Here is a 16,011-nt window from a genome sequence, read left to right on the forward strand (position 1 = left end):
GAATCAAGTTAGCTATAGTGTCCACTAGAGAGCGCCAGCTAAAAGTATTCAACGCCACCCGGAAAAGGGAGATATTAAAAACTACTACACGGCTCCCTCATTTCTTTCAGAAATTGAATATATGTATTTTTATGTATTTTTTATTCTGTATTTTAATAACTTGCCGCATAAAATAATTTTCACATAAAGGTATAGGTAGACATCTAAATCTATGTCTTTCTTCTTTTCCTTTCGGCTTTTTCTTTCAGGGGTCACCACAGCGAATCAGTGTCCAGACATCTAAATCTATAAGAGGTAGAGAATTGTGTTTTTTTTTCTTCAACATGTCATTAAGTACTGAGTGGGGCATAAAGCGCTGCTTAAAATAATATGCTTGAATGAAAAAAACAGTACTAGTTGATGACAATTACTTATCCATAATAACAGAAACGGAAAAGTATCTGCAAGTATGAATTGGACTCTCATGTCACTAAGCATCGGGTTTTTTATGTAATGCACAAAAAAATAATGTAAACGCAAATTAATTCAGTCAGTTATTAAAACTACACAACGGGACTGAGCACCTGTGTGTTTTTGGCAACTGGTTCAGGGTGTCCTCTGCCGACTGCCCAAAGACAGCAGGAATAGGCTCCAGCACCCTACGTGACCCTTGTGATGATAAATCGTAAAGGAAAATGAATGAAGGGGTGCATGGGTCCCAGCACACAACAGAAAACTTGGACATTTTTGCAGATTATAGTGGAGTAATACAAGAATACATTTCTGCTTGCTCAACATTTTATCAATTGTGCCAAACGTGGTGCAGTGTCTTCTAAAAACAGATGATGTTTAACTTGAAGCTGCTCTAAATTTGCTCAGTCTTCCACTTCCAGAACACAATGTTCCCTGTGAGGAGTACATAAATGTCAACAGCAGCCACTTTGCTGAAGAGGGGGGGTTTTGGTGAATCTTCAGCAGAGATAGTGAAAGGAGTCAAAGGAGACTGTACAGCATGTCTTTAAAATGTATGTTCTTGTTTGATTGTGACACGGCCTCTTCACACTTTTGAAATACTCGTGTTTAGCAGAACATTTATATACAGTACGTAGGATATCATGTAATCTCAATCAACAAATGACATTAATGCTTCATTCTGATTGACAGATGCTTTCAAGTGAACATATGAAAATACCCTACAGCGAGCATCCATGCATAGTTCGTAATCTTCTTCATCGTATTGCTGACCGTCATTTACATATACTGAATATATGTGAAGCATATTTTGATATAGTCATTTGTTTTAAATCTTGCAGTCTAGCAAGTCCCAGAGTCAGAAATGAATAGCAAATAATCATCCCCCCTTCACTTTTGCCCAGGGTGTTTTTTGTCGTTGAATATGTGATCTCATGTCCCTTGAGGTAATAACATTTGACTCACAAGGAAATTATTTTCAAACGGATTAAAAGGCACAAGTGGGGGGGGGGGGGGGGGTTAACCGTGAACCGTATTCAGAACATGGGTATGAAGTGTAAATCAATACAACTAACTTTCTGTGAAGTTTTCATAAAAGTAATGGCACCAAACCTTACGAGCCATTCACTCATTAATGAATGCCGTTAACCCTGTGGTATCAGCAGGGGGAGCACCCGTTTAGTGCAGTGTATGTCTCGAGCTTAATTTTATTTAAAGGGGTGTCCACACGACAACTTTTACTCAGCTGTTGTAACTCTGGAGCTGCCCCAAGAGAACAACCTTGTAATGCAATTTGACAAAATGTCAGCTGTCCGGCTATTCTCATAATGTTAAATCTAATTTGACTATGCAATAAGGCTTTTTGTGCCTGGTTGTCAACTGACCTGCAAACACCGCTTTCTAGAATTGTCTCCATTAATATTAATACACACAAGGAGTGGTCAATACAGACGAATTGCATTTCATCACATACACTCACACGCGAGATTTTGGAAATCGTCGTGTATGTGTCTGTTTGTGTGTTTGTTTTTTGTTTGCTTGTTTGTTTGTTTGCAATCCACAAATAAAATCATTCTCGAGGCTGGATTTTTCAAAAGTTTGGAATCAGAAGATTTGAAGGACCAAAACCCAATATTTGAGTGATATATGCTTCAAGATTGAATGTAAGGTGGAAGTATCACATTTTGTGATTCTGTAAAATGTAAATACATTGATTATCATAGTAATAGTTTCCAGGCTTTTCCTTAAAACAAAGCGTTAGTAACTTATTTTATTGGCTACTCCCTGACAGAAAGTGAGTTTCTTGCAAAATTCCCTGAACTGCACTGATGTACTCATCACCTCCTTCTCTTTTTTTCCCAGACACATTCGATTAAATACGAGCTTTACGTCAGTATTGATCACTTTGTCAAAGCAAAATCAAATCCAGTTGATGTTGTGAATGGAGTTTCGGACTCACCAGCTGGCGTTTAAGTGGTGCTGAGAAAATCTACTTTTTTTCTTCTTTCGTACTTCCAAAAATTAGAATCAGACTCGATGACAAACATATCAGCGGAGCGGTGTTGTGTATTTTTGTCAAAGTGGCACCCGTGCCCATAAAGGAGGTTTAACTGGGGGGAATCCAGCCCACATATTTATTGCAGCCACTGAAAAAAATCTCCTCAATATCCCCAAGATGGCCGCCGATGTAGGATCGATGTTTCAATATTGGAAGAAATTTGATCTACGGCGGCTTCAGGTTAGTGCTATTCTCATTCTCGGTTTCTTTTTTACAGCGGCAAGTGTTTTGTTGTGCTTGGAAGTGTCGGGGGGTCTTTTTAGGTGACTGCAAGAGTGAAAGCGGCGTGCATTGCATCGCTACTTATTAGAAATTGATCCGTGTTCTGCCTTTGTTCGGTTCAATCATTGATCAGCGTGGAGCGACCGGGGAGCAGCACAGCCTCCGCCAGACACGCCGATCTGGGATCAGCACCGCGGACAGCACTGTTATCTTTTTTGTCTTTCTTTTTTTTCGGATAAAATCTCGACTGTGAGCAGCTCGCACCGCTGTGCTCACATGTACGGAAACTTTTAATGTGCCGTCGACTCGCTCTTCTTGCATGGTAACTTTTCACACAGCTTCGCGTTTTGTACGGTTTGTGTCGACAGACGTCACGCCGTCTTTGGCTGCACCTTTGATTTAAATCTCAAATTAGTGTTATGTTAGATGCTTATAGCCCCTCTAGATGACACGTTTATTTTCAAGTTTTTTTTTTTAAACGGAGGTATTTGGCAGTGTTTTTACATTTTACGGAAGCACGTTGGCGATAACGCGCGGACCGGACGTCGAGGTTGCTAAACAAGCAAATACAAACAGTTTTTTCTTGGGGACGAACACGTCGTCTTTGAGGATTCCAAACGATCATCTGGTCGACCAATGTAGCACCGAAATGTGTCTTAACGACTGGCGTGGCGAATGTGGCAGGTGAGCACTTTGGTTTATTGCACGCGTCGTTCTTTATACCGTCACTACACCGTTAACCTGAAAGTTGAATCGGTGAACCGCAGCGTATGGCGGTTTAGCTATTTATTTATTGTTGTTTATTTTTGAGAAAGCAATGTTGGTTGAAATCATCTGTGGTTTCCGCTCCCCTCCCTGCCGACCTATCTCCCACTGAAGCCGCATCGAGCTACTCGAGCGGGGGGCGGCGGAGGCTGTGTAATCGTATTCCCCGCTAATGTTTGTAAATCAGCCTCGGCCGGCGCAAGGGCACCGTCTCTGCTGCCTGACTGATGTCGTGCATCATGACAAATGACAGGAGCATGGCAGCCCGCCCCCTCGCCAAAGCCTACCGAGCAATCACATCTGGTGTGTGTTTGTGTGTTAGTGTCGAGTGTTGTTACAGCTCCTGGCCGCTGGATCGCCCTGTCATCCGGTTGTAGCAGCCTCTCTCAGAACAGGACTGTGAAATATTTAAGAACATTCACGAGTTTTGTCGCCAAATTGCAACAAGTAGACTCGTAGGGACGTTTCAAAGTGCTTCCTTAGCCTCGAACCTATTATAACGGTCTGCAGAAAGGTACAACCTTCATCTTATTCACACAAAACATGCACGATTCAATGCAGGAGTTACACCAGTTGGCCAAAATGTAATCATTTGCACCTGTTCACATTCGATGAGCTGTGTACAGTACAACATTGTATCAAAAATAATCAACCTCGCCATATTCCCAATTTTGGATTGTTCATTCCTGACTCCCCTTTTGCAGGAATTACAACTAATCATATTGACAGATGTGTTTCATGTTTTTCCATACACCTCAACAATGTTGTGTACCTAATGTTGTGCATATGAAAAATAAGTCCGATAGCATATTACTCGGTTGTCTCCCCGTGCTCTGTGAGTGATGAATGCATTTAAGGTGCGACTTATTAGAGTAGTTTGTTGCAGCGGAAGAGGACTATGTTGCATGGTACTGTGAAGAGGTTCCATCTATTTTGATACAGAACAATGTTAAACCACTGTTAAGTATAGCAGCAACGATAAGCATATTTTTAAAATTTATATTTCCGAGAGCGTAAAAAAAATCACTCAAATCTGCAAACCATGACTGCCTTTCGAATGCATTTATTTGCTGTCTCTCTTCACGTAGTGTAAATCGAATGTCTGCTGATGTCATAGCTTCATAGAGTATGTCTTTGTAAAATTCAGAACAAAGTAACCCCTGTAAAACTACTTGAATTCAGATTTGCATATGAAATTGCTGTTTCCAAGTAATTATTAAAATAGCCGATCCAAGACTATTTAGTAACACCAACATTTGCATCTTTTTAAGTGGTGAAATGACACTAAATCGTGGATTTTCATATTTCACTGTTGGTTGTACTTCCTATTTTGTTTGTCATGTTTTGATTCAGAAGCGTTTACAAAGTTATTGTCCGTGGTTTGTATTAATAGTATGATTAATAATTTTAGGAGGCGCAGTTCGGTAAAAACATCCAGAGTGTCCTTGGTATTGAAAATAACGGTTGCCCTAGTCAAAATGAGGTTTGGAAGGTTTGTTAAAGTCACATTCATGGCTGCGCGGTAGTCCTGCTCTGAACTGTGAGCAATGTGACAACTTCATACTCACAAATGTGTTTGTAAACAAAATGCATTTTTCAGATTTTTTTCAAAGCCGTTTGAAAATAACTCAAGTGCTCTATGATTTTAACATATTGTTTTATTGCTCCTGAATATTAGTCAAACATTATTTTTTTCCACCACATGCCAGAAGCTTAAAGTGACACCCTTAGCAGTTAATTGGACTTTCTTAGAATGCATTATCATTACAGCAGTTGCACGACCCAAAATGCCAGTCTTGCATTTCGTTTGTGACAGTAGGGGCTATTTATATCAACATTTTCTTTATCATTACACACTCTTATAACTATATAAAGTGTTGGCTCAGTAGAGTTGTGCTTCTTAGTTGTCTAGGATGAATAATTCACCTGCAGGCTGATGAAAAGAGGGCACGGAGAGTGTGAAGCACTGAGGTGGGGTGACCTTGGTTCCTGCTGGCTCCAGGTCACCCGGCCGTTGCCGTGGTAATCATTCACACCGGCCAGATGGCATTTCTGTGGGCGGGCATGAAAAGGACGGGTCAGGGTCTCATCTGCCAGGCCGAGTGAAGAACCCCGGGCCAGTGCGGTACCATGGGAGTGGGTCAATTCTATCGATGATAATATGTGGTTGATTTGATTTTTGATTACTCGTTGGGTGTGTTTCCTTTCATGAATAGTAGATGCGTTTTTCTTCCGTTTGAGATAGTAAAAGAATTGTCAATGTTTCCAAAAAACGCATTGTGCCAGTTAGACTTGTAAAAGCGTGTGCTCGATGTATGTCCTTGTGGTTCTCCAAATCCTGCCGTCTTGTTCCGTGTAATGTTGCAATGGTGTGCTCAGTTGGAGAAATAATGCCCCAATGATTTGTTACCATCCCTTGACCCTGTTTCCACACTTCTCTTACATGAATTTAAGAGGTGGTAGGTGTTTTAGATCACAGACAGGAGACAAAGTACATTCAGCGTGACTCAGTTGCTCTGGTGTCAGCTCTAATCCACACACATAGACAGCAGTATTGCCAAACAGTGAAATTGCTTTGCTTCATGTGAGCTAGGAGGCCTCGGTTGCCAGCCCGCGGTGTGTGCCATTTGCCAGCAGATTCCACACTCACTCACTCACTCACTCACTCACTCACTCACTCACTCACTCACTCACTCACTCACTCACTCACTCACTCACTCACTCACTCACTCACTCACTCACTCACTCACTCACTCACTCACTCACTCACTCACGCACGCACGCAGACACACACTAACCTCCCAATCTCAAATTGGCTGTGAAAATCGCTGTCTGTCTCTCATTCATTCATGCTTTAAATATTTGTTTGCTGAAAATGTTAATGTCACATGTCTCAGTGTAATCTCATTGTAGTGGGGAGTGAATCTGTCTGAGCTCCTCTAGTCTTGTATTATTTATCCGAATGACTGTCGCTTCATTCCAATGCTCAGATGGCTCAAAAAAGCTTCAAAGTTGCCCTTCTGTGGGCACTGTACTCTGTGTTCATTATTCCATGTTTCACAACTCCTCTCATGTTGGCAGCTCTTTCAAACATGTTGTAGATTAAGTGCTGTGTTCAAATGTAAAAGCACTGTCTTGAGTGCTCATATAAACGTATGCCCCACTATCACGACTTAGTTGACTCACAGGGAGGGCCACGTCTGCCACAAATCTGGCATCCTCTGGGCTGCTCCCCTTTTCCTTTGACAGTAACAACAAAGACAAAATGAGGAAGTGGAATTTTACACAACCATCTGTGTCAAATTGAGATGTGAAATCCACGAGCAATAACTCCAGTATATATATATATATATATATATATATATATATATATATATATATATATATATATATATATATATATATATATATATATATATATATATATATAATACAGAACATTGCAGCGTGAGAGGAGTCAAACAGACTTTTGCGTTAAGCTGTTTAACCTCACTGTGTAGCATTAGTGGTAGAGACTTCAAAGCACACGCTTGAGCATTGGAAAACGAACGACAAATGGATTTAGAGAGGGCTACGTTCAGCATTCACACTTGAAGACTGGGCCTGTCATTAATGTCAGCTTAATCACTTTGACCTTCCTTCAAGTAGATTTCCATACCTATCCATTTTTTGCCGTGCTTGTGCTCCTGTCATCAGTGTTCTATGTGCGAGGTTTTGATAAGCTCTCCTGTGATGACATTGTTTCTAAAGTGCTACATGGCGCATTTCTAAAAAGTCATGCATTATGCTAGATTTTTTAATGCGCAAGTTTAGCAAAGAAGGTAAAACACAGCCATGTTTTTGTCCTGTACAGTAATCCCCCATATTTCGCTTTTAATTGGTTCCAGAACACTGCGTAACAACCGCGAAATAGCAACCACCAAATATCAATCAACTACACCATGAAGAAAAACAAATGAAATGATAGTTTTCAGGGTTCTTTTCATTTATTTTATTCAATTATTTATTTATTTGGGTGAGTGACGGAGGCAGGGTTGGAAGACAGGGTCTTTTGTATATTTTTTCACATAACATCACCTCCAAAAGATCGAATAAATTCCCCTAACTTAAAGCAAAACTGTAAAACAGAATATATTCACATCTATTTTATTGTATGGTCGTTTACAATAAAACTGGATGCTGTGATCGACACATTCACTACTCGGTTGTCAAAGTTTTATTAAGTCAACATTGTATTTTAAAGGACAACCGACATCACTTTTTTGTTTCCTAACTGACATCAGAAAAACGTTTTATAGCATCTAAAATACCCAAAACACGCAGTATGATATTTTTAGTCAAATGCAAAACACCAATAAAAATGACTTAAAGTGTCCAAAATCTGCAAAAAAATGAACCCGGAAGTGGCCAGTTTCAGAAGGTTCCGCCCCCTTGTTCGTGGTGTCACCCCAAGACGTCTTGCCTTGCTGGAGAAGCAAAACAATGGCTTCAGATTCGGAGAATATGCTTTCTTGTTACTCATCCAGTTATGAATATGATTCAAATAGTTCTGAATAGGAAGGCATACATGTTTGCAATCGATTAAATAATTTATTCCGTGCCATTTTGAGGCAATGGGGGGAAATGTAGCACCAAAAAAAGAGGCAGAAAATGGCGACAAAGCTCCATGTAAGGAATTAATCAGCCCGTTTCCACCGGATGATTAATTCCTTACATGGAGCTTTGTCGCCCTCTTCTGCCTCTCTTTGGTACAACACGAAGTTTTCAGACCAAACAAGTACAGCAAAATGCATTGACGTGATGGAAGGACTGCTACAATGTGTCCTTTTTTGGTCAGGGGCGTACCTTCAGTGACGTAACGTGATGACTCGTCACCAACTCAAAAACAAGACTTCCGGAATATTCAGCGCGAGTCTTAAAACGTAAAATATAGCTATTTGCATACCATGACTGCTATTTTTTTCTTATGTCTCAAAGCAGTAGCTCTTTTTTTTCACGGCTACAGCGCACCTTTGGTGGATGACGGTGCTTCACAGAGATGCCTAATTTTTTATAGCAGTCTTCTGCTGCCCCGAGGCTGAAGCAATTGCTCTGCAGGAGTAAATAACCAGCTTTAACAAAACTTAGGGGACACATTAGTCTGCGGGAGGACAGCTTCGTAGTGGTAGGGCAACCTCCACTTTCGTCACACACAGGCTGTAAGAAGCATCAGCAGAGAGGTAATGGCTCATCGACATGAGTATAAAGCTGTGGCCTCTCTCTCTCCCTGTTGACAGCCACCCCCCTGCCCACCGAGTTCATATCGAGCTGTGTTTCTCCAACGCGGCCTTGGCTTTATTTGTTTTTACCAGCTGACGCCACTGCACACATATTGAGCACCAGTCTTTTCTTGTTCATATCACAAGCTTTCCACCAAAAGCGTACAACCTCCTCTTCACCCACATTGTGTCACTGCATCATGACCTCCCATGTCTCGTCTGACTGCAGCTGGGTTACATTTTGTTTTCATTTTGGCCATTTCAGTCTTCATGACTAAAAATGGGGGTCCTGTGTGTGTGTGTGTGTGTGTGTGCATGTGAGTGCATGTGTGTGTGTCTGAGCCCGTACGTGAGCCTGCGTGTGCTCTGATGTTGCCCGTCATGTAACCCATGATAACATAGTGTGATGGGTACTCCTAGGCCCAGTGCACTCATGAGATCAATGCTTCTCGAACCCTCTCCACATTGTCTTTGGGGACCTCGGTTGCTCTCATTATGTGTTGGAGCTTGCAGCGTGCTTGCCATATAGGGAGGTAGACCGGTGGATGCCAGCCAATTTTGCAAGATGTATAGTGGTCTTTTGAGTGGAATCCACTTAATATTGTTACAAAACAGCATTTCTCCAGTCTATTACAGAAAGTGTGCTGTGGCGAAAAGCTGATGGATGGGTCTAATTTTGTCATTTCTTTTTTCCCCCCACCACCGCCACACAGCTAATTACTCTTTTATTCATCCCCAACAATGTGACGGCATAGAATAAATCTGAGTCATGCACTTGTGCTGCTCCACCAGAAAGGTGTAGACTGGGGCCCTAAAGCGAGCCAGTGGCTTCAAGAGGTATAGTTTATCATTTTTAATGGAGAGGAAGTAAAGACGTGAAGCGTTGTGATTTATGTCGACTCATTCGATGGAGAAAAGAGCAAGTCCACACTATCTCCCTTGTCCTTACAGTCTGTTCTAAGGTACTCCCACACGAATCCACATTCTTGGGTCATCCTCACCAAAGCACACCTTTTTTGGTTTGCTTTGTTTTCTTTGAAATGGAAGATCAAAACCTAGCAAAAATACAACCCAAATACATTACACAGCACTTGTAAGTAATTATCTTGGTAAACACTCCGATACGAATAAATGGTTTGCAAAGTACTATAAAGCATACTTTCCCTGTCTTTTAAGCTGAATGTGTTGTTTCGCGAATGTCCCAATATCATGTCTCCATTGTCACCTGTTCATTTAGTTTGGTAGTGGAGGGCAATGGAGTGTTGACGAAGGTTTGAAACAGTTAGGTTTGCGTGTGTGTAATATAGACCTCGAGGCTATTCTTTAGTTCCGCTCAGTCTCATGAGCGCTTTCTAGACCTTGTACGCTTAATTGCAGCAGAAGAGGTCACAATTTTTGTCTTCTGTGTGGTGATAGAAGCTCCCATCAACACCCATAAAAGTGCTGACAGACAAAGGATGACTTCTAAGACATTTTATATTTTTATAAAAAGGTGAAAAAGAACGGAGTCCAAGGAGCGCCCGGCCACCATTTTCCCATTTCCCTCGTTTGCTTTCGACTGCAATCCTGCTCCAGTGCCTTTTCCAGATGAATTTTATGATATTTTCTCCCTTCTCCCGCTCTCCCATTTCTTGCTCTCTCACTCCTCAGCAGTTTTCCCCAGACAGGTTCCACAGTGTTTTAGAGGGGATGGATTTAATTGCTCTGTGGGGATTGGTTGGCAGTGGCGGGCTCGGCTGTTTAATTAGTGTACCCTGCCGGGATTGGTTTAATGCTTCATGATCTTGAAATTGTCTGATTGTTCAGGGCTCTGGGGACTCTCCCTGCCTACATAGACAGCAGGTTTAGCTAAACATTGCTCCAGGCTTGCAGCAGTGTGCCTAAGGATGTGAAATTTGGGGTGGGGGTTTGGGGTTCAACTTAAAAGACAAACCACAGGCTACGCATCTGTACTGGAAAGTCTTGTGGATTCACTCGAATCGAACAGATCTCACCGGAATGTTTAGCCTTTCAGTATATAATTCAAACTTGATATTACATTGGGAAGTCATCTACGATTTCTGAACTTCCAATATCTGTATTATGCTACAGCATTTCTGTAGGATCGGCAGGAATTTTTGCTTTAACACATCAAAAGTAAATTGCTATTCACGTGGATTTCTGCTTCCACCAACTTTTTCGGAACATTTTGATTGGGTGGTCTGAACGGATAATTTGGCCTGGGCTGTCTATTTCAACATGGGCAGCACCATCTCATGAGATCTGTGAATTATGTGTGTGGTCACCTTGAGTTAGGGGAGCTGTAGAGATTACATTTGTGTAAAAGGTTTGGGGCGTGTCTGTGTCCCTTCAGTGGCCTTCCACAGGATGCCCTTGATGTTGTTCAATCATGGCAGTGTTTTTGACCTCAAGATTAAATGTACTTGGCATCAGATTGCGGATAAGAAAGAGTATGGCAGGCAGTTCAGTCCAGCACAGATAGTACTTATTGAAGGCTAAACTCATTCTGCTTCATCAAACTTATCGAGCCTTCGCTTTCAGAGAAGTCAACCTTGAAGTGCATAAATCTCCATTGGCTGCTAGTAAGAATATGGTCCTTCCTCTGCCTCTGTTTGTCCGCTTGGCCAATGATGAAGTCCTGGTAAAGAATTGGCAGATCTTTAAAGAATTTTTATATGTTACAAACTAAACACATAAAGATAGAAACTCCATAATTTTAACAAATTTGGTCATGATTTGTGTGTGTGATGCTTGTGATGCTGTTTGTGTGATGCTTGTGTGATGTAAACTCAAGAGAGCACCACACACATTATTTTTTTAAAACACAAATCTATGAAGAGGTAACGGGAGAAGATTTTGGGTTGTAAATATTGACAAAGTTGAATATTTCGGGTTCGCGACCCAACCTGTTCTGGAAATGCACATCAGGAAAAAAAGGATAATCTGACAGGACAGACATACAGTAAAATAGCTTGATGGTGACAGCCCAATTCTCTTATGCGTAATTTACATATTTATTCATGAAATATGAACTTGCTCCATGAGGAGTGACTCATTCAGGTAGATATCCGAGTTGTGCCTTGTGCCTCTGTTCCCGTGCTAAACCCTGGGGTTATTTTTTTTTCCTCTTCAGTGTTTCCTATGGTGTTTACATCATGAGAGACCTCGGGCGGATGCACATGATCAACAAGGCAATTGAACACATGGTAACTGAGCTGCTCCCAAATGAGTCCCACCCTGATTTCCATCCCCTCTCTTTCTGGGGGAAATGCCCTGATTACTGAGTGACTGTGCTGAAGTCGAGGGTCCTCTCCAGCTGCTTGGATTGTTGTGGTGCAATGATGATGAGAAATCAGAGTTGTGCTATACTGTATAATCAGTGTTGCTGCTATGAATGTTGCTCCAGTGGGTTAAAGCAGTTTATTCATATATAATAAAGGCTCTGTGAATATAAAGATGGAGCACTGGATATTTACGATTTCTTTTAGGGAGGATGGTTACGTCAATTGCAGATCATGGCAAAAGGTAATCGTTCTGGTTGTTGATAAAGCCTTCAAACATAATAACTCAGAGCTGGTTCTCATTCAGAAATTATATTGCTCTCCCCCACTGCCTCTCCGCCATGGTTGTGTGTCCAGCGTCCGTCTAGACGTGCAGCATCATTAACCTGCTGCGACCTCGACCACTGTTGAATTGGCTCTTGCATCCCCTGCAGTCTAGCCTCAGAAGCTTCTCTTGTCCGTAGGGAGCTGGGGCTCCTCTGGACCGTCCATTAGAGCCACTAGCCTCTATTGCAGGCTTTAATAGGCCAAGTGGCCGGAGCATCTCTCAGAGAGCTGAATAATTCACAACGTCTGGGCAGTGTCTAAGGAGATGCGAACTGGGGTGCAGGGCCTGCACTGAGGCGCAGGGGTTAATGACAGTTCTGTCAGTTGCTGCTCAACCCCCACCATGTCAGACAATACACCTAACCCCTCCCTACCCCCCCAAAAAACCCACACACAATCCTATTCAGTTGATTAGATTTTTCAAAATGGATCAATTTTTAATCAGCGGTGCATCTGACTATGGCCAATACGATCGAAGCTGGGAAGACAGTTGCTGGACAGCTGTCTTCATTTGCTGGAATGTTAGCTTTTTTTTTGATTGTTTTTCTCCACACTACACAACAACATAGGTAAAAAAACGGTGAGCCCAGACCACAGAATAACCTTTTTCCTATTCTGTAATTGTTACATTATTGCTTTTTAGCTTCATGTGACATCTCAACTACTTATTTGAAACATTACTCCAGGTATTTTCTGGTAGAATTTCACATCCCTCCAAAGATGTCACATTTTGCAAGGTGGTGATGGCGGGTGTGGATCCCAAAAAGCAGGCCGGAGGGAGCAGGAGGTTGTGTTTGACAAATTGTATTAAAATAAAGTCAACAGGAACAAAATCTAAAACGTTAAAATCATTTGAACAGAAAAATACGAAGTATCAAAATAAAACCAAGTGTAAAAGTCCGCCAAGGTTAAACAAACACATGCACAGCATACAATGCATACAATTGCATACAAAGCATAAAACAAACAATGACCGGACACCGGATGGTCGTGCCGGGAGTCCTTTTAAGTGTCACTAATTGTAACGACCAGCACCTGCGAGGCAGCAGGCACGGCTGACAGCGTTACCCGGTAGTCGCCAATCCGAACGTGGCAGTCCACCAAGGCTCGGGACGACCATCACCTGTGCAGGTGCAGGCGGGGCCGACAGCGCCACCCGTTGGTCGCCAACCAGATCATGACAAAAGATATATGGTTTATCTGTTTACATCTACATCTGATGTATAAGCAAGCTGCTAAGCCAGGGGTGTCAATCTATTTTTTGTTACGGGCCTGATTTTAGTTAGTTTAGTTTTTCCGTCGGAGAGCCATTCTGATTGAAACCACAAAAGACTTATTGTTTAAGTTTCTGTAACACAGAGTTTGGTAACAAGAAAATACTTACAAGCATCATGAATTTTTATATGCTTTGGTTGGCAACATACAATAATGTAGCAAGTCAGATTTGGCCCCTGGGCCCTGAGTTTGACACCTGTGCGCTAAATAAATGTACAGCACACCCGTTACATTTTCATACCGATATAAGAATACGCTTCTGCTGTGAAGTATAATGAGAACATTACATTAATGTCTAAAACCTTTTGACTATTGCATATCTAGTGAAAGTTAAGAAGGCATTTGTATACTACATTCTCACTTGGTATTTCATGAATACTTCCAAATATGTGAGGGACAACATCATACAGTGACTCAAATTTATAATGGCACACTCTCACATCTCGTTTTCTGTTTCTGTTTCCTTCTTAGCAATAAAACATTTTCGTAAACAAGGTCAAAAAATGCAACATGGTGTAAAATCAATACAGTGCTGTCCTGACAGAAGTAAATCATTTGTCAAAGTCAAAAGGACAGATCAGGAATATCACAAGACAAAAGACAAACATGTTGCATAAATAAATAAAAAATAAATACAACTCATGATACTTCAAAAAATATGTCCATGTCTCTAACAAGTCAAAAATCATCCAAAAATAATTTTAGGGAGATTGAACATGATGTATGCCTTCTGAGTATTTAGAGTGTCCAGTATCCAGAAAAGCGCCATATAAACTATCCATCCATCCATCCATTTTCTAATCCATTTATTGTCACAAGGGTCACGTGTGTATGAGAGAATCAGCTGTCTTTAGGCAGTTGTACTGTTCACCCTCAACTGTTTGCCGGTCAATCGCGAGGCACATATAGACAAACACCCATCCATGCTCACACACACACACACATATAGACAAGTCACCTACAAATCATGTTTTTGAAATGTGGGAGGAAACGCAAGCACGGTGGAGAGCATGGAAACTCCACACAGAAAGGCTGGGACTTGAAGTCGACACATACACCCCTGCACTCTAAGTATTGTTATTTTTACTATTACAGCTAATTTGGGTTTTGGTTGATCAAAATTCCAAATGCATTGCATATTCCAAGAAAAAAAGACATTAGAATATGAATGGAAACAAGTTGTGATTTTGAATAACCGAAACTGTGTGTAACCCGATCTTGATTTTCAAGTACAGTAAAGTCTCGTTATATCGATATCGGATATATCGATAGTCCCGGTTATATCGATACTATTTCTATGCACGCACAGAGAAAATTAGATGCAAACAGGGTCGGATATATCGATAGTCCCGGTTATATCGATATTTTTTCGGCCTCCCTTGAATATCGATATAACGAGACTTTACTGTATATTGAAATGGCATATGTCAGAAAATGATGAAAGGATGGTGGGTAGTAGTCAGCAGTGATGGGGGGGGGGGGGGGGTATATAATACAATACAATACAGCAGCTCATGTATTTCTTTTTTCTACTTTCATTCCTTTCATCACTTTGCTGCTGTGAAATGTAAATTTCTCCACTGTGAGACTAATAAAGGCAAATCCAATCCAATGCAATGCATTCTGATTTATATTGCACTTTCACAACAGCTTAAGCTGTAACAAAGCAACTAACAAAATACAGTAAAGTCTCGTTATATCGATATTCAAGGGAGTCCGAAAAAATATCGATATAACCGGGACTATCGATATATCCGATCCTGCGCCGAACTGCATTAAACAAAAGCCGCCAAAAGAGGGCAGCCAAGCGCCATATAAGAAACGGAGCTGGCCATTAGCTCCCCTTTTTTTTTGGGTAAGAGATGTTCCCCCAATGTTGCCTCAAAATGGCACATATAATTCTTTAATGATTGTAAACATGTATGCTTTAATCTCCAGAACTACAGTGTATTTGAAACATATTCATAACTGGATGTGTAACAAGAAAGCATATTATCCGAATCTGAAGCCATTGTTTGGATTCACAAGCAATGCAAGACGTCTTGGCGTGAAGTCATTTTTATTTGCATTTGAATAAAAAGTGACATCGGCTGTCCTTTAATACACAGTATGGAATGTTAATAATTTTCAAAATCATCGCGCTTCAGCAGACAAAACAAGAAACATTGTTGCAAAAAACGATTGCATTCATATACAGTACAGTGGGCATGTACATAACACAACAGGGAAACTGCAACGCTTACATCTTACTGTATTATGTATACAATTTAAAAAAGTCATCAATCTTCTTCTGCTTCCCATTTTTACCTTTTAACACAAACACTTCAATCTCGTCTGCTACACACGAGCTAGCGTCTGAAAATGAAAATGGCTC

The 16,011-nt window shown here is 41.1% G+C and overlaps 1 protein-coding gene across 3 annotated transcripts in view; it reads left to right on the forward strand.

The window, feature by feature from the left end:
• Positions 1–2,597: 2,597 nt before the first annotated feature.
• cux2b (cut like homeobox 2b) overlaps positions 2,598–16,011 on the forward strand; it is a 123,551-nt gene continuing 110,137 nt past the window's right edge. For 2 of the 3 annotated variants that reach the window (XM_088994904.1, XM_088994907.1), the window contains exon 1: positions 2,598–2,689. In XM_088994904.1, the coding sequence (XP_088851030.1) occupies positions 2,627–2,689 (63 nt within the window). In that variant the 5' untranslated portion in view covers positions 2,598–2,626. Of the gene's footprint in view, positions 2,690–2,841; positions 3,416–16,011 lie in introns of those variants that run through there. The other variant, XM_088994906.1, reaches the window with a different exon arrangement.

The sequence above is a fragment of the Hippocampus bargibanti genome, linkage group LG04 (genome assembly GCF_051943395.1).
Source record: "Hippocampus bargibanti isolate YZ-2025 linkage group LG04, ASM5194339v1, whole genome shotgun sequence".
In the NCBI taxonomy this organism is placed as follows: Eukaryota; Metazoa; Chordata; class Actinopteri; order Syngnathiformes; family Syngnathidae; genus Hippocampus; species Hippocampus bargibanti.